This window comes from Salvelinus alpinus, chromosome 31, assembly GCF_045679555.1.
Source record: "Salvelinus alpinus chromosome 31, SLU_Salpinus.1, whole genome shotgun sequence".
In the NCBI taxonomy this organism is placed as follows: Eukaryota; Metazoa; Chordata; class Actinopteri; order Salmoniformes; family Salmonidae; genus Salvelinus; species Salvelinus alpinus.
This window is the reverse complement of record NC_092116.1, coordinates 29,031,167-29,058,033: the sequence shown is the minus strand read 5'-3', so window position 1 is coordinate 29,058,033 and position 26,867 is coordinate 29,031,167. Positions and strand designations below refer to the sequence as shown.

The 26,867-nt window shown below is 47.1% G+C and overlaps 2 protein-coding genes across 10 annotated transcripts in view; one reads left to right on the top strand and one right to left on the bottom strand.

Moving 5' to 3' along the window:
- Nucleotides 1-5,147, top strand: part of rcor2 (REST corepressor 2) — a 39,254-nt gene extending 34,107 nt beyond the window's left edge. For both annotated transcript variants that reach the window (XM_071378542.1, XM_071378541.1), the window contains 3 exons: nt 2,560-2,617; nt 2,777-3,000; nt 3,082-5,147. In XM_071378542.1, coding sequence (XP_071234643.1) covers nt 2,560-2,617; nt 2,777-3,000; nt 3,082-3,456 — 657 coding nt within the window. In that variant the 3' untranslated portion in view covers nt 3,457-5,147. The remainder of the gene's footprint in view (nt 1-2,559; nt 2,618-2,776; nt 3,001-3,081) is intronic.
- A 34-nt stretch (nt 5,148-5,181) lies between these two features.
- Nucleotides 5,182-26,867, bottom strand: part of mark2b (MAP/microtubule affinity-regulating kinase 2b) — a 132,852-nt gene continuing 111,166 nt past the window's right edge. For 4 of the 8 annotated variants that reach the window (XM_071378508.1, XM_071378509.1, XM_071378514.1 and 1 more), the window contains 3 exons: nt 17,670-17,696; nt 9,237-9,272; nt 5,182-7,509 (listed from right to left, as the gene is read on the bottom strand). In XM_071378508.1, the coding sequence (XP_071234609.1) occupies nt 7,065-7,509; nt 9,237-9,272; nt 17,670-17,696 (508 nt within the window). In that variant the 3' untranslated portion in view covers nt 5,182-7,064. Of the gene's footprint in view, nt 7,510-9,236; nt 9,276-17,669; nt 17,697-26,867 lie in introns of all 8 variants that reach the window. The other 4 variants (XM_071378512.1, XM_071378510.1, XM_071378511.1 and 1 more) reach the window with 4 other exon arrangements.

Sequence of the window (26,867 nt, the reverse complement as noted above, 5' to 3'; positions counted from 1 at the left end):
TGAACACAGATCATCCCGTCTTCAATTTTATCGATTATTAACGTTAAAAAATACCTAAAGTCGTATTACAAAAGTACTTTGAAATTGTTTGGCAAAGTTTACAGGTAACCTTTGAGATATTTTGTCGTCACGTTTGAGCAAGTTGGAACCTGTGTTTTTCTGGATCAAACGCGCCAAATAAATGGACATTTTGGATATATATCGACGGAATTAATCGAACAAAAGGACCATTTGTGATGTTTATGGGACATATTGGAGTGCCAACAACAGAAGCTCGTCAAAGGTAAGGCATGAATTATATTTTTATTTCTGCGTTTTGTGTTGCGCCTGCAGGGTTGAAATATGCGTATCTCTCTTTGTTTACAATGTTGCTATACTCAGATAATAGCATCGTATGCTTTCACCGAAAAGCCTATTTGAATTCTGACATGTTGGCTGTATTCACAACCAGTGTAGCTTTAATTTGTTATCTTTCATGTATGATTTAATGAAAGTTTGATTTTATAGTAATTAATTTGAATATGGCGCTATGCATTTTCTCAGGCTTTTTGCCTGAGACAGTAGCGTCTTGCCTAACTTGCCTAAACTCAGCTTTTTGGATATAAATATGAACTTTACCGAACAAAAAATACATGTATTGTGTAACATGAAGTCCTATGAGTGTCATCTGATGAAGACCATCAAAGGTTAGTGATTAATTTAATCTCTTTCTGCTTTTTGTTACTGCTCTCTTTGGCTGGAAAAATGGCTCTTTGGCTGGAAAAATTGCTATTTTTCTGTGACTTGGCTCATACCTAACATAATCGTTTGGTGTGCTTTCGTCGTAAAACCTTTTTGAAATCGGACACTTTGGCTGGATTTACAACAAGTGTAGCTTTAAAATGGTGTAAAATACTTGAATGTTTGAGGAATTTAAATTATGGGATTTCTGTTTTGAATTTGGCGCCCTGCAGTTTCACTGGCTGTTGACGAGGTGGGACGCTACCGTCCCACATACCCTAGAGAGGTTAAAAGGTCACGGATTAGTTAGGAACTCCCCTCACCTGGTTGTCTAGGTCATAATGGATTAGTTAGGAACTCCACTCACCTGGTTGTTTAGGTCATAATGGATTAGTTAGGAACTCCCCTCACCTGGTTGTTTAGGTCATAATGGATTAGTTAGGAACTCCACTCACCTGGTTGTTTAGGTCATAATGGATTAGTTAGGAACTCCCCTCACCTGGTTGTTTAGGTCATAATGGATTAGTTAGGAACTCCACTCACCTGGTTGTTTAGGTCATAATGGATTAGTTAGGAACTCCCCTCACCTGGTTGTTTAGGTCATAATGGATTAGTTAGGAACTCCACTCACCTGGTTGTTTAGGTCATAATGGATTAGTTAGGAACTCCTCTCACCTGGTTGTTTAGGTCATAATGGATTAGTTAGGAACTCCACTCACCTGGTTGTTTAGGTCATAATGGATTAGTTAGGAACTCCACTCACCTGGTTGTTTAGGTCATAATGGATTAGTTAGGAACTCCCCTCACCTGGTTGTTTAGGTCATAATGGATTAGTTAGGAACTCCACTCACCTGGTTGTTTAGGTCATAATGGATTAGTTAGGAACTCCACTCACCTGGTTGTTTAGGTCATAATGGATTAGTTAGGAACTCCCCTCACCTGGTTGTTTAGGTCATAATGGATTAGTTAGGAACTCCTCTCACCTGGTTGTTTAGGTCATAATGGATTAGTTAGGAACTCCACTCACCTGGTTGTTTAGGTCATAATGGATTAGTTAGGAACTCCCCTCACCTGGTTGTTTAGGTCATAATGGATTAGTTAGGAACTCCACTCACCTGGTTGTTTAGGTCATAATGGATTAGTTAGGAACTCCACTCACCTGGTTGTTTAGGTCATAATGGATTAGTTAGGAACTCCACTCACCTGGTTGTTTAGGTCATAATGGATTAGTTAGGAACTCCCCTCACCTGGTTGTTTAGGTCATAATGGATTAGTTAGGAACTCCACTCACCTGGTTGTTTAGGTCATAATGGATTAGTTAGGAACTCCACTCACCTGGTTGTTTAGGTCATAATGGATTAGTTAGGAACTCCTCTCACCTGGTTGTTTAGGTCATAATGGATTAGTTAGGAACTCCACTCACCTGGTTGTTTAGGTCATAATGGATTAGTTAGGAACTCCACTCACCTGGTTGTTTAGGTCATAATGGATTAGTTAGGAACTCCACTCACCTGGTTGTTTAGGTCATAATGGATTAGTTAGGAACTCCACTCACCTGGTTGTTTAGGTCATAATGGATTAGTTAGGAACTCCCCTCACCTGGTTGTTTAGGTCATAATGGATTAGTTAGGAACTCCACTCACCTGGTTGTTTAGGTCATAATGGATTAGTTAGGAACTCCACTCACCTGGTTGTTTAGGTCATAATGGATTAGTTAGGAACTCCACTCACCTGGTTGTTTAGGTCATAATGGATTAGTTAGGAACTCCTCTCACCTGGTTGTTTAGGTCATAATGAAAACGGTTATAAATAAACTAACTCTTCCTCCTCTCTCTCCAGCCAGCTCACAAGATGAACTCTCGTTGGTCCACTGAGGAACAGCTGCTGGCTGTGCAGGGTGAGTTAACACACCCCCAAAATACAACTCAATCATTTTCTTTAACACAGGAAATTCTTGTATTCTGGCAAATATAACTCACAGAAGAAACACAGTTTGATGATTTCAATGTTGTGATCTGAAACGTATCTTTCTCTTTAAACACCCTCTTCTCCTCAGCTATCCGTCGCTATGGCAAGGACTTTGCGGTGGTTGCCGAGGTAATCGGCAACAAAACTCTGGCCCAGGTGAGCTCCTTCTTCGTTAGTTACCGACGGCGATTCAATCTGGACGAGGTCGTCAAGGAGTGGCAGGCGGAACAAGACGTAGCCTCCACACAGGGGCCTTGTGGGAGTCGTAGTAGGAACGAAGAGAGGGGAGGAGCAGAGGAGGAGGAAGAAGAGGTGAGGAGGGGGTGAGGGTTTGTTTTGGTAAAAGTTTGACAAGTCTGGTGCTGATCTAACTCCTCCCTTCTCTCCTTCCAGATAAAGCTAGAAGACGTTACTCCCCCCGGCGGTGACACCAACTCCCCCTCTCCCCCCTCATCCAACAACCACACCCCTCCTCCTTCCCTCTCCCAGCCTCCCCCCTTACTGCGCCCGGCTCCCCCCTCTGCCCCCCCCAGCCTCCTCCGGCAGCCCCCCCCGCTCCAGACCCGACCCCTCCAGACCCGAACCCCCCACAATCATCCCCCTCCCCCGTTGATCCGTCCTGCAGTCGCGACTCCGGGCCAACAGGGGAGCTCTAGTCACCGTAGGGAACTAGGAAACAACCTCCGCTCCTCTCCTCCTGTTTGCTCTGGCGCTGGTCAGCCTCCCTCACTGGTAGGGCTCAAAGTAGAGCAAACCAACTCTCACTGACAGAAAGGAGGGGACTCTTGTATACTCAGATGGGTAGATTGTGCTGCTAGTGGAGTGTTTATCCATTATGGTGGAACAATAGACATCAGAAATCAGTAGTTGAGTTCAAAGCCTCGCCAGTCTGTTATGTTCAGAAGCCTCTCGTTAAGTCCTCTCTGTATAACTCCGTTCTGACTCACACTCTTAACCAACGACACAACCTGTGAATAACCATACTTCCATCTGAGGCTTGGGTCATCCATCCTTCTGTTCCCGCCCCCCCCTCTCTCTTCTCAGCAGAAAATAGAAGGACATGACATGCCTCACGGCTGTCTCCGTAGCAGCCAGCACAGATGTGTCCATCACCCACAGCAACGGTGACCCTGTATTTCACCCATCCCTCCTCCCCAAAGAACAGAACTTTCAGAATACCAAAACCCTCAAGGAAAAAAAATACACTGGATTGTGGTGATGGATGCCATGACAACAGAACCCCACACACAGTCTCCATGGCAACAACAGAACGAACTCTGGCAAAACACACCCAGGTTCCACTCCCACACTACAAGGTGCTGAACTGATGATTCCACAGGGGAATCAGGAAGACATCCCTCTTCTACCAAATCCACCTATTGTTGGTCTTATGACTGCAGCATTCTTTTGTTAGGTGATCTCTAAGTAGGTAGACGTTCCTATATAGTGCACTGCTTTGGATCGGAGCCCATTTTGACCAAATCCCTATAGATCCTGGTCCAATGTGGTGCACTATAAAAGGGAATAGGATGCAATTTGTAATCCAAGGCCCATGCATTTCTCCATTCTAAGTAGCATGCTATATGGAACAGAGACCTGTTTTTGATTAAAAGCACACAAAAAAATACTGAGTGTCAAATGTCAGCTCTATTTAGCTCTGGTTACAGTTGTGTGCTATGTAAGGGATAGTACTGTACATACTGTGCCATTCACAGGTGTCTGAGAACAAAGTGTGAAGCTGAAATACTCGTAGGGCTGGATTCAAGCCGTATGGAGGGAAGATCTGCATTAGAAAGTCATTTCTGAGGCTTCCCGAGTGGCGCGAGGCAGTGCTAGCTGTGCCACTAGAGATCCTGGTTCAAGTCCAGGCTCTGTCGCGGGCGGCACACAATTGGCCCAGCGTCGTCCGGGTTAGGGAGGGTTTGGCCGGCAGGGATGTCCTTGTCTCATCGCGCACTGGCGGGCCGGGCGCAGTGCACGCTGACACAGTCGCCAGGTGTACGGTGTTTCCTCCGACACATTGGTGCGGCTTGGTTGGGTTGTGTTTCGGAGGACGCATGGCTCTCGACCTTCGCCTCTCCCGAGTCCGTACGGGAGTTGCAGCGATGAGACAAGACTGTAACTACCAATTGGTGGAGGAAAAAAAACAACAAACAAAAAAGTCATTTCTGAATATGCAGCGTTGCGTTTAAAAAAAATGTCAAATCGGGCTATAACGCAGATCTTTCGTGATACGTCTGGCACCCAATTCCCTACATAGTGCACTACTTTTGACCATTTGGGACGTAGATTCAAATACTTTGTGCACTTTGTGGCCTACTACAAATGACTTGACTGTGTTTTAGCAAAACAACCTTCGACACTTAGCAGCAGGTAATGTTCACGAAGTTTGAGACTGGATTTGCTTGTTATTGTTTTCAGGATATTTTCTTTTGGAATAAAACAAAAAATTACAACCATATTGTTTCCACTGAATTACATTTGTTAAATACACACTTTTATCGCTGGCCTAACTGCAACCAGCTTTTTATTACTTTTCATAATTTCTTTGCACAAAAACAAATACATTTGGAGTCAACTCCCCCATCTCTCCCAAACCAACCAAATACTGGTTAAAATGTCTGACTCAAATTACAGCAAAAAAAAAAGTAAAACAAAATAAATCAACACTGAAATATAGTAATAACAGCAATAAGTAAAGAAGACTACATTTTCCCAGCACCTTAAAACAATGATTTAACAGAACAAATAGAATGACTTTTTAAACAAAAGAACTGAGGCGTTTTGCTCAAGTACACCGTCCCCCAAGCAGGCCGCTATCATTTGGCTAGAGATTACTCACAAACCCCTCCTCACTCTTTTCCACTGGCAGAGAAAGGAGGGCGAGGGCTCCTGCTAAATTAGAATCAATGCCGCTGATGACAAGAATACAGTCAGTCACAAGGCGGGCACAGTGACACCACGTTTGGCCTGATCCTACAAAAAAGGCAACGGGCAACAAGTTTACGTTATAAAACCCAACCATCCCACAGAAAACAATCAGTAGTCTTCATCACCCTGTTGACACCAGTCAGGTAGATGCCCAGCTAAGGTGGGGTCATGTGGGGGTGAAGGGATACACAAGGTGGGTGGGGGGGGGGGGGGAAGCTCAGGTGAGGCATTCTTTAACCCAAACAAAGTTATAAAAAACAACTTAAAATAAATCAACAAGAAGTTCTAAATTAATTTGTTCAGAGATCTGAATACATATAATTTTAAAATGAAATACTGGTTGATAAAAGGCTGAATATCTGAACATACTACTCCTTGGGGGCAGGAAGGGGGAGTAGAAAGATGGCTGCTGTGTTCTCTCTCTGTACAGACGCGTGATACAACCCCATCGATCATTAACATAATAGAACAGCAACAAGAAGAACTACATGTTTCCATTTGTCTTCTATTAAAGAAAGGAAATTCCCCTTTTCCAGTGTAAAACCTTTGACCTTGAAAACCAACAACCAGAATGAGGAAAATAAAGTGTTGTCGTCCAATGGTGAATCAAGTCTATTGGGCCTGTGATTGGACGAAAGGGGGATGATTTCACCCCTGATGAAAAAATAAAAAGAGAGGGTTGAGGGTCAGGGGGGGGGGGGGGGGGGGGGCCTGGTGTGTTTGGATTCAAAACAGACAGCAGTCATTAAGGGTCCAGTTTGGTGTGTGTGTGTGTGAGAGAGACTTAAAACAGAGCAGTGTCTTGGCTGTCTCCCCTCACATCAAACGGGCAGAAAGACTGTCCTTCCACCAAAGGCCTGTGGTGTGTTCTACAGTTCAGGTTCCGGGGAGTCCATTTGGGTCAGAGAACAGTAGAACCCAGGAGAACCGTTCCAGCGTTGAGTTAGTTTATTTCCAGCATCAAGTCAGTCCGCTCTGTTCTCTTTAGAACTCTGAGTGTAACCCAGTCTAGAACCCATTTAAGTAGAACCGACAGGAGAAGAGCCTCGGAGCAGGTATGAAGGTGTGTTCAGACTTAGGCCTCCCCTCAGTACAGTACAGCGTGTTTGTGTGGCAGCGAGAGAGAGGCAGAGTGTGTACAACCACCAGGTGAAAAGAGAGAGCGGCAGAACCAACATGCAGTGGATCTAGAAGACGAGAACCCCAGCTAGAGAACCCAGCGAGGTTCTAAAACACAAACCTCAACAGAGGAAAAAAACTAGACAGAAACCCCCCCCCCCTCCCCCCAGCAGAAGAACAGTCACTCCACCCATTATCTTCTCAAACACTGAACCCCTCCCACCTACCCAGCACTGCTCTCAGTGCAGCATCCTTCTCAATCAGTCTCTCCATTCCTCTCTATCCACATGTGTAAAACCCCTCATCTCTCCATCCCTCTCTCCGTCTCACAGTTTGAGCTCGTTAGCTATCTTCGACGCGATGTTCTTAAACGCGATCGACGTCCCGGAGATCCTCTTGAAGCGCACGCCGTTCAGTGAGAGGCGGGGCAGCTTGCACACCTCCATCTCCCATTGGACGAAGTCGTCGCGGGAAGGGTTCCCGAAGATGCACAGCAGCATGTAGCGCTCCCGCAGCTCGTACTCACAGCTGTTGGATTCTAGAACCTTCCGGATCTCTCTCATCATCTCCCCGGGATCCAAGGAGGACGTGGTCTTCATGGACCAGGTGAACCGGAGGGAACGCGGTTTGGTCGACGGGTCCTTCGGTGGCGGGGTGGCGGTACCGGAAACAGGGGAGGAGTTATCCTTGTTCTCGTCTCCGCTGCCGCTGTGGGAGGAGCCTAGGACACCGCTCTTCTCTGATTTGTCGACGGTGCTGCTCAGCATCGACCTATAGGAGGAGAGAGTGGAGGGATGAAAGCAAGAGGGAGAGGATGGGGCAGGGGGAGAGACGGAGGGGGCAGGAGGAGACAGGAGTGGCAGAGGGGGGAGAGAGGAGAGGCAGAGGGAGTAGGGGGGTTGGAGAGGGAGGCAGAGGGAGTAGGGGGGTTGGAGAAGGGGAGAGAGGGAGTAGGGGGGTTGGAGAAGGGGAGAGAGGGAGTAGGGGGGTTGGAGAAGGGGAGAGAGGGAGTAGGGGGGTTGGAGAAGGGGAGGCAGAGGGAGTAGGGGGGTTGGAGAAGGGGAGAGAGGGAGTAGGGGGGTTGGAGAAGGGGAGGCAGAGGGAGTAGGGGGGTTGGAGAAGGGGAGAGAGGGAGTAGGGGGGTTGGAGAAGGGGAGGCAGAGGGAGTAGGGGGGTTGGAGAGGGGGGCAGAGGGAGTAGGGGGGTTGGAGAGGGGGAGAGAGGGAGAGAGGGAGTAGGGGGGTTGGAGAGGGGGAGAGGGAGTAGGGGGGTTGGGGAGAGAGGGAGTAGGGGGGTTGGGGAGAGAGGGAGTAGGGGGGTTGGAGATGGGGAGAGAGGGAGTAGGGGGGTTGGAGAGGGGGAGAGAGGGAGTAGGGGGGTTGGAGAGGGGGAGAGCGGGAGTAGGGGGGTTGGAGAGGGGGAGAGCGGGAGTAGGGGGGTTGGAGAGGGGGAGAGAGGGAGTAGGGGGGTTGGAGAAGGGGAGAGAGGGAGTAGGGGGGTTGGAGAAGGAGGCAGAGGGAGTAGGGGGGTTGGAGAGGGAGGCAGAGGGAGTAGGGGGGTTGGAGAAGGGGAGAGAGGGAGTAGGGGGGTTGGAGAAGGGGAGAGAGGGAGTAGGGGGGTTGGAGAGGGGGAGAGAGGGAGTAGGGGGGTTGGAGAGGGAGGCAGAGGGAGTGTGGGGGTTGGAGAGGGGGAGAGAGGGAGTAGGAGGGTTGGAGAGAGGGAGTAGGGGGGTTGGAGAGGGGGAGAGAGGGAGTAGGGGGGTTGGAGAAGGGGAGGCAGAGGGAGTAGGGGGGTTGGAGAGGGGGAGAGAGGGAGTAGGGGGGTTGGAGAAGGGGAGAGAGGGAGTAGGGGGGTTGGAGAGGGGGAGAGAGGGAGTAGGGGGGTTGGAGAAGGGGAGGCAGAGGGAGTAGGGGTGTTGAAGGGGCAGAGAGGGAGTAGGGGTGTTGAAGGGGCAGAGAGGGAGTAGGGGTGTTGAAGGGGCAGAGAGGGAGTAGGGGTGTTGAAGGGGCAGAGAGGGAGTAGGGGTGTTGAAGGGGCAGAGAGGGAGTAGGGGGGTTGGAGAAGGGGAGAAAGAGAGAAACAGAGTGAGGGATGAGATGATTAGGAGAAACAGGGGGATAAGGTAAGGACAACACCCAATATGACTTAAATAGCCCTGACACACACACACACACACACACACACACACACACACACACACACACACACACACACACACACACACACACACACACACACACACACACACACACACACACACACACACACACACACACACACACACACACACACACACCTCTTACCATGCATGTACATGCCTACGTCACACACACACCATCCCATTCGGTAACATTCAGAAACCTCATCCCTGATTGGTTAAAACTAAGGTTTGTCAACCAATTACCGAATAAATTTACCAAATCACCCTTTAATCCAATCATATCTATCCCTCCGAGATCTACTGATTAGGTCTGATTGATGGTTGGTTTGAGTCTCACCTGCTTTCCTCATCCTGACCCTCTCCCTCATACGGACTCCTCAAGAAAAATCAACACAAGTTTAGTCTTCGGAGCTAACAGGCTACAATGTTAGTTTAACAGCTAGCAACACCACTAAGCACAGTACCATCCTCCACAAGCACACACGTTGACAATCCTATTCCAGAACCCATTCCTATTCCAGAACCCAGTGGCTTTGTGTATCAGTACAGAACGCCCTGTAGCATAAAACCACACCAGGGAGAAAAAAAACTAACGAAAATTCACTTTAGTTTCAAAGGTTAAGGGAAGTAAGGGCATTTTAAAGATTTATTCATGATGATTGAAATGTTTAGGATGAATAACTGTTCTAATCTATTAGAGGGATGGTTTGATTTAGAATGGTATGTTTAGTTTAGAATGGTATGTTTAGTTTAGAATGGTATGTTTAGTTTGGAACGGTATGGAATGGGATGTTTAGTTTGGAATGGGATGTTTAGTTTGGAACGGTATGGAATGGGATGTTTAGTTTGGAATGGGATGTTTAGTTTGGAACGGTATGGAATGGGATGTTTAGTTTGGAATGGGATGTTTAGTTTGGAACGGTATGGAATGGGATGTTTAGTTTGGAATGGGATGTTTAGTTTGGAACGGTATGGAATGGGATGTTTAGTTTGGAATGGGATGTTTAGTTTGGAACGGTATGGAATGGGATGTTTAGTTTGGAATGGGATGTTTAGTTTGGAATGGTTTGGAATGGTATGTTTAGTTTGGAATGGTTTGGAATGGTCTGGTCTGGAATGGTATGGTCTGGAATGGTATGGTCTGGTCTGGAGGGGAGTATGAGTCCTGTGACTAAAGAAGAGGGAAGGAAGGAGGGTCAAATAACCCCACCACCGTTTCAGTCTCTCCAACTGCACCTAGTCAGACTAAACCTGCACACGCAGCACAGCCATGTACAGATAAGAGAACGGATAGAATTAACAATATATTAGATAAGGAAATAGAGCCATACACTACCGGTCAAAAGTTTTAGAACACCTACTCATTGAAGGGTTTTTCTTTATTTTTACTATTTTCTACATTGTAGAATAATAGTGAAGACATCAAAACTATGAAATAATACACATGGAATCATGTAGTAACCAAAAAGTGTTAAACAAATCAAAATCTATTTTAGATTCTTCAAAGTAGCCACCCTTTGCCTTCACAGCTTTGCACACGCTTGGTATTCTCTCAACCAGCTCATGAGGTAGTCACCTGGAATGCATTTCAATTAACAGGTGTGTCTTGTTAAAAGTTAATTTGTGGAATTTCTTTCCTTCTTAATGCGTTTGAGCCAATCAGTTGTGTTGTGACAAGGTAGGGGTGGTAAACAGAAGATAGCCCTATTTGGTAAAAGACCAAGTCCATATTATGTCAAGAACAGCTCAAATAAGCAAAGAGAAACGACAGTCCATCATTACTTTAAGACATGAAGGTCAGTCGATACGGAACTTTGAAAGTTTCTTCAAGTGCAGTCGCAAAAACCATCAAGCGCTATGATGAAACTGGCTCTCATGAGGACCGCCACAGGAATAGAAGACCCAGAGTTACCTCTGCTGCAGAGGATAAGTTCATTAGTTAACAGCCTGATTCACGCAGCCCAAATAAATGCTTCACAGAGTTCAAGTAACAGACACATTTCAACATCAACTGTTCAAAGGAGACTACGTGAATCAGGACTTCATGGTCAAACTGCTGCAGAGAAACCACTACTAAAGGACACCAAGAAGAAGAAGAGACTTGCTTGGGCCAAGAAACACGAGCAATGGACATTAGACCGGTGGAGTCCAAATTGGAGATTTTTGGTTCCCAACCGCCGTGTCTTTGTGAGACGCGGTGTGAGTGAACGCATGATCTCCGCATGTGTATTTCCCACCATAAAGCATGGAGGAGGATGTGTTATGGTGTGGGGGTGCTTTGCTGGTGACACTGTGTATTATTTACAATTCAAGGCACACTTAAACAGCATGGCTACCACATCATTCTGCAGTAATATGCCATCCCATCTGGTTTGGGCTTAGTGGGACGATCATTTGTTTTTCAACAGGACAATGACCCAACACACCTCCAGGCTGTGTAAGGGCTATTTTACCAAGAAGGAGAGTGATGGAGTGCTGCATCAGATGACATGGCCTCCACAATCCCCCGACCTCAACCAAATTGAGATGTTTTGGGATGAGTCGGACTGCAGAGAGAAGGAAAAGCAACCAACAAGTGCTCAGCATATGTGGGAACTGCTTCAAGACTGTTGGAAAACCATTCCAGGTGAAGCTGGTTGAGAGAATTCCAAGAGTGTGCAAAGCTGTCACCAAGGTAAAGGGTGGCTACTTTGAAGAATCTCAAATATATTTTGATTTGTTTAACACTTGTTTGGTTACTACATGATTCCATATGTGTTATTTAATAGTTTTGATATCGTTATTATTCTACAATGTAGAAAATAGTAAAAATAACAAAAAACCCTTGAATGAGTAGGTGTTCTAAAACTTTTGACCGGTAGTGTATGACAGAAAAAAACAGAGCCATAGAGACATGACATGCAGACTGACAAACCGACAAATTCAACTGAGCACCGACTAAATCGTTCCTTTTATACTGAACATAAATAAAATAGCAGTTAAAAACAGACAAATCATTATCAAATGATTCAATAGGAGAGAACAGAGCATAAAATGCTTAGCCAGGACCGTTAAACATGTCAACATCTCCCCAAAAAAGTTTAGCTATAAGAATGACATATATATATAATAATGATATATAGATATGACATACAGATATAATAATGACATATAGATATGACATACAGATATAATAATGATATATAGATATGACATACAGATATAATAATGATATATAGATATGACATATATATATAATAATGATATATAGATATGACATACAGATATAATAATGATATATAGATATGACATACAGATATAATAATGACATATAGATATGACATATATATATAATAATGATATATAGATATGACATACAGATATAATAATGATATATAGATATGACATATATATATAATAATGATATATAGATATGACATACAGATATAATAATGACATATAGATATGACATATAGATATAATAATGATATATAGATATGACATAGATATAATAATGACATATAGATATGACATATATATATAATAATGATATATAGATATGACATACAGATATAATAATGACATATAGATATGACATATAGATATAATAATGATATATAGATATGACATATATATATAATAATGATATATAGATATGACATAGATATAATAATGACATATAGATATGACATATATATATAATAATGATATATAGATATGACATACAGATATAATAATGACATATAGATATGACATATAGATATAATAATGATATATAGATATGACATAGATATAATAATGACATATAGATATAATAATGACATAGATATAATAATGACATATAGATATAATAATGACATAAAGATATGATTATGACATAGATATAATAATGACATAGATATGACACAGATATAATAATGATATATAGATATAATAATGACAGATATATCGATATAACATAGATATAATAATGACATATAGATATAACAGATATGTAGATATAATAATGATATAACATAGATAAAACAGAGAAAATATAGATATAATGATATAACATAGATAAGAGATAATATAGATATAATAATGACTATAGATATTACATAAGATATATAGATATAATAATGATATAACATATATAAAATATACAGATAATGATATAATATCTATGTTATATACATATGTTATAAATCCACTATAATTGAGAATTTCAATAAGCATTTCTCTACGGCTGGCCATGCTTTCCCCCTGGCTACCCCTACCCCGGTCAACTGCCCTGCACCCTCCACAGCAACCCGCCAAAGCCCCCACCATTTCTCCTTTACCCAAATCCAGATAGCTAATGTTCTGAAAGAGCTGCAAAATCTGGACCCCTACAAATCAGCTGGGCTAGACAATCTGGACCCTCTTTCTAAAATTATCTGCCGAAATTGTTGCAACCCCTATTACTAGCCTGTTCAACCTCTCTTTCGTATCGTCTGAGATTCCTAAAGATTGGAAAGCTGCTGCGGTCATCCCCCTCTTCAAAGGGGGAGACACTGCAGACCCAAACAGTTATAGACCTATATCTATCCTACCCTGCCTTTCTAAGGTCTTCGAAAGCCAAGTTAATAAACAGATCACCGACCATTTCGAATCCCACAGTACCTTCTCCGCTATGCAATCTGGTTTCCGAGCTGGTCATGGGTGCACCGCAGCCACGCTCAAGGTCCTAAACGATATCATAACCGCCATCGATAAAAGACAATACTGTGCGCAGCTGTATTCATCGACCTGGCCAAGGCTTTCGACTCTGTCAATCACCACATTCCTGTCGGCAGACTCAACAGCCTTGGTTTCTCAAATGATTGCTTAGCCTGGTTCACCAACTACTTCTCAGACAGAGTTCAGTGTGTCAAATCGGAGGGCCTGTTGTCCGGACCTCTGGCAGTCTCTATGGGGTGCCACAGGGTTCAATTCTCAGGCCGACTCTTTTCTCTGTATACATCAATGATGTCGCTCTTGCTGCTGGTGATTCTCTGATCCACCTCTACGCAGACGACACCATTCTGTATACTTCTGGCCCTCTTTGGACACTGTGTTAACAAAACTCCAAACGAGCTTCAATGCCATACAACACTCCTTCCGTGGCCTCCAACTGCTCTTAAATGCAAGTAAAACTAAATGCATGCTCTTCAACCGATCGCTGCCCACACCTACCCACCCGTCCAGCATCACTACTCTGGACGGTTCTGACTTAGAATATGTGGACAAGTATATATACCTAGGTGTTTAGTTAGACTGTAAACTCTCCTTCCAGACTCACATTAAGCATCTCCAATCCAAAATCAAATCTAGAATCGGCTTCCTATTTCACAAAACAAAGCATCCTTCACTCATGCTGCCAAACATATCCACGTAAAACTGACTATCTTACTGATCCTTGACTTCGGCGATGTCATTTACAAAATAGCCTACAACACTCTACTCAGCAAACTGGATGCAGTCTATCACAGTGCCATCCGTTTTGTCACCAAAACCCCATATACCACCCACCACTGCGACCTGTATGCTCTCGTTGGCTGGCCCTCGCTTCATATTCGTTGCCAAACCCACTGGCTCCAGGTCATCTATAAGTCTTTGCTAGGTAAAGCTCCGCCTTAGCTCACTGGTCACCATAGCAGCACCCACCCGTAGCACGCGCTCCAGCAGGTATATTTCACTGGTCATCCCCAAAGCCAATTCCTCCTTTGGCTGCCTTTCTTTCCAGTTCTCTGCTGCCAATGACTGGAACGAATTGCAAAGATCACTGAAGCTGGAGACTCATATCTCCTTCACTAACTTTAAGCAGCTCACAGATCACTGCATCTGTACATAGCCCATCTGTAAACTGCACACCCAACTACCTCATCCCCATATTGTTATTTATTTATTTGTTGCTCCTTTGCACCCCAGTATCTCTACTTGCACATTCATCTTCTGTACATCTATCACTCCAGTGGTAAATTGCTAAATTGTAATTATTTCGCCACCATGGCCTATTTATTGCCTTACCTCCCTAATCTTACCTCATTTGCACACACTGTATATAGACTTTTCTATTGTGTTATTGACTGTATGTTTGTTTATCCCATGTGTAACTCTGTGTTGTTGTTTGTGTCGCACTGCTTTGCTTTCTCTTGGCCAGGTCACAGTTGTAAATGAGAACTTGTTCTCAACTGGCCTACCTGGTTTAAATAAAGGTGAAAAAAATAAATATATATGACATAATATAGATATAATGATATAATATAGATATAATATGACCAGTATATAATAATGATAGTGATATAATGTAGAGAGCTATAATGATATAATAATGGTGGCCCATTACGCTCTGCTCCAATAAAACATGTGGTTGCTGTTCCTAATCTTCCCCAGCAGAGAGAGCAGTCACTCCGCCTAACCTGCTGAATTACACCCCCTGGTGGTGTAAAGTGTCAGCACACTGACATTTAAATGTAAACATCATAACCCACTGGTGGAAAAACCCAGGTGTCTTCTGTGAAAGTGAGAGTGTTGTTGCAGTAGTGCATGTGTGTATGTGAGAGTGTGTGTTTGTGTGTGTGACATAACCTCTCTCTCAAGAAGGATGAATAAAATACTGATAAAACAACTTCCTAAAGGGTTGGGATTAATTCCACAAATTAAATTATATTTACATTTTCTCTCCCTGTAAATTCCATTCAAATTCCAGGTCAGTCTTTGAATTGAGAGATAATTCAATTAATCTCAATACCATTATTAGGTAATTCAAAGAATTAAATTCCATTATTAGGTCATTCAAAGAATTCAATTCCATTATTAGGTCATTCAAAGAATTCAATTCCATTCTCCACTTCATGAGTGAATTCAAGAATTTAATTGGATTTTCAAATAAAATTGCAAATCGACCCAAAATCCTGCGTAGAACCATGGTAGATCCGTCTACTACAAAACCATCGTACCACACAATGGTGTTGTCAGTGACAGTGGTATAAAGTACTTAAGTAAAAATACTTTAAAGTACTACTTAAGTTTTTTTGGGGGGTATCTGTACTTTACTATTTATATTTTTTACAACTTTTACTTCACTACATTCCTAAAGAAAATAATGTACTTTTTACTCCATACATTTCCCCTGACATCCAAAAGTACTCACTACATTTTGAATACTTATTAGCAGGACAGGAAAATGGTCAAATTCACATACTTATCAAGAGAACATCCCTGGTCATCCCTACTGCATCTGATCTGGTGGACTCACTAAACAGAGAACATCCCTGGTCATCCCTACTGCCTCTGATCTGGTGGACTCACTAAACAGAGAACATCCCTGGTCATCCCTACTGCCTCTGATCTGGTGGACTCACTAAACAGAGAACGTCCCTGGTCATCCCTACTGCCTCTGATCTAGTGGACTCACTAAACAGAGAACATCCCTACTGCCTCTGATCTGGTGGACTCACTAAACAGAGAACATCCCTGGTCATCCCTACTGCCTCTGATCTGGTGGACTCACTAAACAGAGAACATCCCTGGTCATCCCTACTGCCTCTGATCTGGTGGACTCACTAAACACACATGCTTCGTTTGTAAATGTCTGCATGTTGGAGTGTGACCCCTGGCTATCCGTAAATAAAAAAACGGTGCCATCTGGTTTGCCTAATATAAGGAATTTGAAATTATTTATACTTTCACTTTTGATACTTAAGTATATTTAAAACCAAATACTTTTACTCAAGTAGTATTTTACTGGGTGATTTTTCACTTTAGTCATTTTCTATTAAAAAAGTATCTTTCTTAACTTTTACAATAGTACTTTTTCCACCTCTGGTCAGTGATCACTTTAGCATTTGTCAGTACCGGCCAGGGTATGAGGTGAATTAAAGGTGAGTGTGTATGGGGTCAGGTGAGGTGATTGTCTCTCATATGTCTCTCATATGACCCATAGGGGTTTGGTTAGTTGTTGTGTACTGTACAGGGTTAGGGTGCTCTTTGAGATTCACCCCCGTACCTAAAAAACACCTGTTGCTAGCTGAGCAACCTCCCTAACAGAAGAGATGACATCATATCCTGTCAAACCAGTGACATCACTTCCTATTTTGAGGCAGGGGTAACCTGATCCCAGGTGTTCCCTCTATTCCTCCAACACCTACTCTCTCTATTTACACACTCACTCTATCTCAGACACAAAGGGTGAGCTCACACAGAGAGGGATGAGGTGAGAGGATGATGGATGGAGGGATGAGGTTAGAGGATGATGGATGGAGGGAAAGATGGGTTTAATTGTGCAAAAGTTTTCCAAAATTCCTTGGTTTTCCCAATTCCAGGTTTGAGGATTCACTGGAGATTGTCCCCTGCTGATTCTAGAAATCCTCCAACCAGGATTTCTGTAAAACCAGACCATTTTAGATAGGATTTTCCAACCCTACGGGGGTGAGGGGGGGTGTGTAACATTAGTAACCGGAGCAAAAAAACCACTTCACTCCAAACCAACGGCAAAAAAAAGGGGCCAGCCACAGAATAGAGAGGGTAAAGGTCAGAGGTTAAGCCACAGGGAAAAATCAAAACAAAAAGCGTTACGAAACACCAAACAAGGGGGAGAATTTTGGGTTGCCTCCCAAATGAAACACTATTCCTTACATAATGCACTACTTTTGACCAGGGGCTCTGGTCTATATAGGGGAAAGGGTGCCATTTGGGATGCAAATAATATTAGTCTATATATATATATATTATATATATATATAGGACCAAAAAAGGGGTTATTATCGTGGGTGACGTAGTTGCCTACCTTCTCAGAAATCTGAAGGAGAGATTTCTACAAAAACAAAAAGGAACAAAAATATAAATATATATATATATATGTGTACATTGACTGACTGAAGTTGTTTCACAAGAGTCGATTTATCAACAGAGAACAATGTGTGCTTCCCAAATGGCACCCTATTCCCTATATAGTGCACTACTGAGCCCTGTGAGCCCTGGTCAAAAGTAGTGCACTACATAGGGAATAGGGAGCCAGCTCTGGTCAAAAGTAGTGCACTACATAGGGAATAGGGAGCCAGCTCTGGTCAAAAGTAGTGCACTACATAGGGAATAGGGAGCCAGCTCTGGTCAAAAGTAGTGCACTACATTTTTTTTTATTTCACCTTTATTTAACCAGGTAGGCTAGTTGAGAACAAGTTCTCATTTACAACTGCGACCTGGCCAAGAATATAGGGAGTAGGGTGCCATTTGGGACTCAAAATGTATTCAGCATTTAACTGTCTGAGTCTGTTACTATAGCATTTAACGGTCTAACTGAGTCTGTTACTATAGCATTTAACTGTCTAAGTCTGTTACTATAGCATTTAACTGTCTGAGTCTGTTACTATAGCATTTAACGGTCTAACTGAGTCTGTTACTATAGCATTTAACTGTCTAAGTCTGTTACTATAGCATTTAACTGTCTGAGTCTGTTACTATAGCGGTGGGATTCAGGATTCAAAAACCAACAAAATCCTGTTATATAATATCTAATTTTTTAAATACATTTCTTTTACATAGAAAAACCCCTTGAAAATACCAAAATAAACTTTGAATAATATATATATTTTTTAACGCAACTATTCGACAACACCAATAAAATGCTGCATCAGTTTCATGAGCTTATCAGACGAGTGAAGAGGATTTTAGAAGGAGTTTAATACTGGATGGCACCAACGATGTGTATAAACCCCTGGATGACTGACAGGCAGCGCCGTATTGAAGCCACCACACAGCCATCTTCATGGTACACCTCCATTGGAACAAATATTTTGGAAGCTATAACAATACCTTTATTTATTAACATCTACATTTGTTTTTTTTGCCAAGTATATTATATTACAGACACCTTAATGTTAAATGATATGTGAACATAAAAATAAAAAATTGCAAAAAAATAAAATCCTTAAAAGATTTAAATGTTACTGTCTCCACGACAACAGATACATACTTAAACACATGTACTATTGTCCTAGCAACATTTTATTGAAATAATCTAGAATTCCATTCGTATTGGAGGAATGCTTCTTCAAAGCCTCTCATAGGCCATGACAGAACATCAGCAATCCAGGCTTTACACACATTATTGGATGGCACCGTTTCCCCTATATAGTGTACTACTACTATAATCTCCTCTGGGTTAAAAGTAGTATGTTATATAGGGGATAGGAAACCATTTGGGGACTCAAAGACTTAGTTATAATGGGTTTTAAAATGTGCAAACGTGCAAATGAACATTTCCAAGTGAACATCCAACCAGCTATAAAAAGGTACTCCCACAATGTTGGGGATGGGAATTTAATAAATAAACAAACCCCTTTAATGTTAAATGGAATGTTCTGAGACACAGCGAGAGGTCCAGGACTGAACCAAATAAACCTTTAAAAAATATGGGTTTTGTGAGGTTGTTCAAATGTTAAAATGTGACACTTTGGGAGGGTAAACGTCTTACACACCCCCCCCCCTCCTGGCTGTAGGGGTCAGGTCATGTGATACGCCGGTAAACGGTGTGTGTGTGTGTGTGTGTTATTTGATATGTTAATAAAACACGGTGCCACTGAAACAAGAGCTCTTCTTCTCACCGCCAACACACAGGACTCCAGACCAACACTCCCCAGACCAACACTCCCCCAGACCAACACTCCCCAGACCAACACTCCCCCAGACCAACACTCCCCCAGACCAACACTCCCCAGACCAACACTCCCCCAGACCAACACTCCCCCAGACCAACACTCCCCCAGACCAACACTCCCCAGACCAACACTCCCCCAGACCAACACTCCCCCAGACCAACACTCCCCCAGACCAACACTCCCCAGACCAACACTCCCCCAGACCAACACTCCCCCAGACCAACACTCCCCCAGACCAACACTCCCCAGACCAACACTCCCCCAGACCAACACTTCCCCAGACCAACACTCCCCCAGACCAACACTACCCCAGACCAACACTCCCCCAGACCAACACTCCCCCAGACCAACACTCCCCCAGACCAACACTCCCCCAGACCAACACTACCCCAGACCAACACTCCCCCAGACGAACACTCCCCCAGACCAACACTCCCCAGACCAACACTCCCCCAGACCAACACTCCCCAGACCAACACTCCCCCAGACCAACACTCCCCCAGACCAACACTACCCCAGACCAACACTCCCCCAGACCAACACTCCCCCAGACCAACACTCCCCCAGACCAACACTCCCCCAGACCAACACTCCCCCAGACCAACACTCCCCCAGACCAACACTACCCAGACCAACACTCCCCCAGACCAACACTCCCCCAGACCAACACTCCCCCAGACCAACACTCCCCCAGACCAACACTCCCCCAGACCAACACTACCCCAGACCAACACTACCCAGACCAACACTACCCCAGACCAGACCAACACTCCCCCAGACCAACACTCCCCCAGACCAGACCAATACTCCCCCAGACCAACACTCCCCCAGACCAACACTCCCCCAGACCAACACTCCCCCAGACCAACACTCCCCCAGACCAACACTACCCAGACCAACACTCCCCCAGACCAACACTCCCCCAGACCAACACTCCCCCAGACCAACACTCCCCCAGACCAACACTCCCCCAGACCAACACTCCCCAGACCAACACTACCCAGACCAACACTCCCCAGACCAACACTACCCAGACCAACACTACCTACACCAACACTACCTACACCAACACTACCTACACCAACACTACCTACACCAACACTACCTACACCAACACTACCTACACCAACACTACCTACACCAACACTACCTACACCAACACTACCTACACCAACACTACCTACACCAACACTACCCCAGACCTTAAACCAACAGGCCCTCGACCAACAGGCCCTCGACCAACAGGCCCTCGACCAACAGGCCCTCGACCAGACCAACACTCCCCCAGACCAGACCAACACTCCCCCAGACCAGACCAACACTCCCCCAGACCAGACCAACACTCCCCCAGACCAGACCAACACTCCCCCAGACCAACACTCCCCCAGACCAACACTCCCCCAGACCAACACTCCCCCAGACCAACACTCCCCCAGACCAACACTCCCCCAGACCAACACTACCCAGACCAACACTACCCAGACCAACACTACCCCAGACCAACACTCCCCCAGACCAACACTCCCCCAGACCAGACCAACACTCCCCCAGACCAGACCAACACTCCCCCAGACCAGACCAACACTCCCCCAGACCAGACCAACACTCCCCCAGACCAGACCAACACTCCCCCAGACCAGACCAACACTCCCCCAGACCAGACCAACACTACCCAGACCAACACTACCCCAGACCAACACTACCCCAGACCAACACTACCCAGACCAACACTCCCCCAGACCAACACTCCCCCAGACCAACACTACCCCAGACCAACACTCCCCCAGACCAACACTCCCCCAGACCAACACTCCCCCAGACCAACACTATCCAGACCAACACTACCCAGACCAACACTACCCAGACCAACACTACCCAGACCAACACTACCCCAGACCAACACTATCCAGACCAACACTCCCCAGACCAGACCAACACTCCCCCAGACCAGACCAACACTCCCCCAGACCAGACCAACACTCCCCCAGACCAGACCAACACTCCCCCAGACCAGACCAACACTCCCCCAGACCAACACTCCCCCAGACCAACACTCCCCCAGACCAACACTCCCCCAGACCAACACTACCCCAGACCAACACTACCCCAGACCAACACTACCCCAAACCAACACTACCCAGACCAACACTCCCCCAGACCAACACTACCCAGACCAACACTACCCCAGACCAACACTACCCCAGACCAACACTCCCCCAGACCAACACTCCCCCAGACCAACACTACCCCAGACCAACACTACCCAGACCAACACTACCCAGACCAACACTCCCCAGACCAACACTCCCCCAGACCAACACTACCCCAGACCAGACCAACACTCCCCCAGACCAGACCAACACTACCCCAGACCAACACTCCCCAGACCAACACTACCCCAGACCAGACCAACACTCCCCCAGACCAACACTCCCCCAGACCAGACCAACACTCCCCAGACCAATACTCCCCCAGACCAACACTCCCCCAGACCAACACTCCCCCAGACCAATACTCCCCCAGACCAGACCAACACTCCCCCAGACCAACACTCCCCCCAGACCAACACTACCCAGACCAACACTACCCAGACCAACACTACCCAGACCAACACTCCCCAGACCAACACTACCCAGACCAACACTACCCCAGACCAACACTACCCCAGACCAACACTACCCAGACCAACACTACCCAGACCAACACTACCCCAGACCAACACTACCCAGACCAACACTACCCCAGACCAACACTACCCAGACCAACACTCCCCAGAATAACACTACCCCAGACCAACACTACCCCAGACCAACACTACCCCAGACCAACACTACCCAGACCAACACTACGCCAGACCAACACTACCCCAGACCAGACCAACACTCCCCCAGACCAACACTACCCAGACCAACACTCCCCCAGACCAACACTACCCAGACCAGACCAACACTACCCCAGACCAACACTCCCCCCAGACCAACACTCCCCCCAGACCAACACTACCCCAGACCAACACTACCCCAGACCAACACTACCCCAGACCAACACTACCCCAGACCAACACTACCCCAGACCAACACTACCCAGACCAACACTACCCAGACCAACACTACCCCAGACCAACACTACCCCTGACCAACACTACCCCTGACCAACACTACCCCTGACCAACAGTCCCCCAGACAAACACTCCCCCAGACCAACACTCCCCCAGACCAACACTACCCAGACCAACACTACCCAGACCAACACTACCCCAGACCAACACTACCCAGACCAACACTACCCCAGACCAACACTACCCCAGACTAACACTACCCCAGACCAACACTACCCAGACCAACACTACCCAGACCAACACTCCCCCCAGACCAACACTACCGAGACCAACACTACCCAGACCAACACTACCCCAGACCAACACTACCCCAGACCAACACTCCCCAGACCAACACTACCCCAGACCAACACTACACCAGACCAACACTACCCCAGACCAACACTACCCCAGACCAACACTACCCCAGACCAACTACCCCAGACCAACATTACCCCAGGCCAACACTACCCAGACCAACACTACCCCAGACCAACACTACCCCAGACCAACAATACCCAGACCAACAATACCCAGACCAACACTACCCCAAACCAACACTACCCAGACCAACACTACCCAGACCAACACTCCCCCAGACCAACACTACCCAGACCAACACTCCCCCAGACCAACACTACCCAGACCAACACTCCCCAGACCAACACTACCCCAGACCAACACTACCCAGACCAACACTACCCCAGACCAACACTACCCCAGACCAACACTACCCCAGACCAACACTACCCCAGACCAACAGTCCCCCAGACCAACAGTCCCCCAGACCAACAGTCCCCCAGACCAACACTCCCCCAGACCAACACTACCCAGACCAACACTCCCCCAGACCAGACCAACACTACCCCAGACCAACACTACCCCAGACCAACACTACCCCAGACCAACACTACCCCAGACCAACACTACCCCAGACCAACACTACCCCAGACCAACACTACCCCAGACCAACAGTCCCCCAGACCAACACTACCCAGACCAACACTCCCCCAGACCAACACTCCCCCAGACCAACACTCCCCCAGACCAACACTCCCCCAGACCAACACTCCCCCAGACCAACACTCCCCCAGACCAACACTACCCAGACCAACACTCCCCCAGACCAACACTCCCCCAGACCAACACTACCCAGACCAACACTCCCCCAGACCAAAACTCCCCCAGACCAACACTACCCAGACCAACACTACCCAGACCAACACTCCCCAGACCAACACTCCCCCAGACCAGACAAACACTCCCCCAGACCAGACCAACACTCCCCCAGACCAGACCAACACTCCCCCAGACCAGACCAACACTCCCCCAGACCAGACCAACACTCCCCCAGACCAGACCAACACTCCCCCAGACCAGACCAACACTACCCCAGACCAACACTCCCCAGACCAACACTCCCCCAGACCAACACTCCCCCAGACCAACACTACCCAGACCAACACTCCCCCAGACCAACACTCCCCCAGACCAACACTCCCCCAGACCAGACCAACACTCCCCCAGACCAGACCAACACTCCCCCAGACCAGACCAACACTCCCCCAGACCAGACCAACACTCCCCCAGACCAGACCAACACTACCCAGACCAACACTACCCCAGACCAACACTACCCCAGACCAACAGTCCCCCAGACCAACACTACCCAGACCAACACTCCCCCAGACCAACACTCCCCCAGACCAACACTCCCCCAGACCAACACTCCCAGACCAACACTCCCCCAGACCAACACTCCCCCAGACCAACACTCCCCCAGACCAACACTACCCAGACCAACACTCCCCCAGACCAACACTCCCCCAGACCAACACTACCCAGACCAACACTCCCCCAGACCAAAACTCCCCCAGACCAACACTACCCAGACCAACACTCCCCAGACCAACACTCCCCCAGACCAGACCAACACTCCCCCAGACCAGACCAACACTCCCCCAGACCAGACCAACACTCCCCCAGACCAGACCAACACTCCCCCAGACCAGACCAACACTACCCCAGACCAACACTCCCCAGACCAACACTCCCCCAGACCAACACTCCCCCAGACCAACACTCCCCCAGACCAACACTCCCCCAGACCAACACTCCCCCAGACCAACACTCCCCCAGACCAACACTCCCCCAGACCAGACCAACACTCCCCCAGACCAGACCAACACTCCCCCAGACCAGACCAACACTCCCCCAGACCAGACCAACACTCCCCCAGACCAGACCAACACTCCCCAGACCAACACTACCCAGACCAACACTACCCCAGACCAACACTACCCCAGACCAACACTACCCAGACCAACACTCCCCCAGACCAACACTCCCCCAGACCAACACTCCCCCAGACCAACACTCCCCCAGACCAACACTACCCCAGACCAACACTACCCCAGACCAACACTACCCCAGACCAACACTACCCCAGACCAACACTATCCAGACCAACACTCCCCAGACCAACACTCCCCCAGACCAGACCAACACTCCCCCAGACCAGACCAACACTCCCCCAGACCAGACCAACACTCCCCCAGACCAGACCAACACTCCCCCAGACCAGAACAACACTCCCCCAGACCAGAACAACACTCCCCCAGACCAACACTCCCCCAGACCAACACTCCCCCAGACCAACACTCCCCCAGACCAACGCTCCCCCAGACCAACACTCCCCAGACCAACACTACCCCAGATCAACACTACCCCAGACCAACACTACCCCAGACCAACACTACCCAGACCAACAGTACCCCAGACCAACACTACCCCAGACCAACACTACCCAGACCAACACTCCCCCAGACCAACACTACCCAGACCAACACTACCCCAGACCAACACTCCCCCAGACCAACACTCCCCCAGACCAACACTACCCCAGACCAACACTACCCAGACCAACACTACCCCAGACCAACACTACCCAGACCGACACTCCCCAGACCAACACTCCCCCAGACCAACACTCCCCAGACCAACACTACCCCAGACCAGACCAACACTCCCCCAGACCAACACTCTCCCAGACCAACACTCCCCCAGACCAGACCAACACTACCCCAGACCAACACTCCCCAGACCAATACTCCCCCAGACCAGACCAACACTCCCCCAGACCAACACTCCCCCAGACCAACACTCCCCCAGACCAATACTCCCCCAGACCAACACTCCCCCAGACCAACACTCCCCCCAGACCAACACTCCCCCCAGACCAACACTACCGAGACCAACACTCCCCAGACCAACACTCCCCAGACCAACACTCCCCAGACCAACACTCCCCAGACCAACACTCCCCAGACCAACACTACCCCAGACCAACACTACCCCAGACCAACACTACCCCAGACCAACACTACCCAGACCAACACTACCCCAGACCAACACTACCCAGACCAACACTACCCCAGACCAACACTACCCAGACCAACACTCCCCAGAACAACACTACCCCAGACCAACACTACCCCAGACCAACACTACCCCAGACCAACACTACCCCAGACCAACACTACCCCAGACCAACACTCCCCAGAACAACACTACCCCAGACCAACACTACCCCAGACCAGACCAACACTCCCCCAGACCAACACTACCCAGACCAACACTCCCCCAGACCAACACTACCCAGACCAGACCAACACTACCCCAGACCAACACTACCCCAGACCAACACTCCCCCAGACCAACACTACCCAGACCAACACTACCCCAGACCAACACTACCCAGACCAACACTCCCCAGAACAACACTACCCCAGACCAACACTACCCCAGACCAACACTACCCCAGACCAACACTACCCCAGACCAACACTCCCCAGAACAACACTACCCCAGACCAACACTACCCCAGACCAGACCAACACTCCCCCAGACCAACACTACCCCAGACCAACACTCCCCAGAACAACACTACCCCAGACCAACACTACCCCAGACCAGACCAACACTCCCCCAGACCAACACTACCCAGACCAACACTACCCAGACCAGACCAACACTACCCCAGACCAACACTACCCCAGACCAACACTCCCCCCAGACCAACACTACCCCAGACCAACACTACCCCAGACCAACACTACCCAGACCAACACTACCCAGACCAACACTACCCAGACCAACACTACCCCAGACCAACACTACCCCAGACCAATACTACCCAGACCAACACTCCCCCCAGACCAACACTACCCAG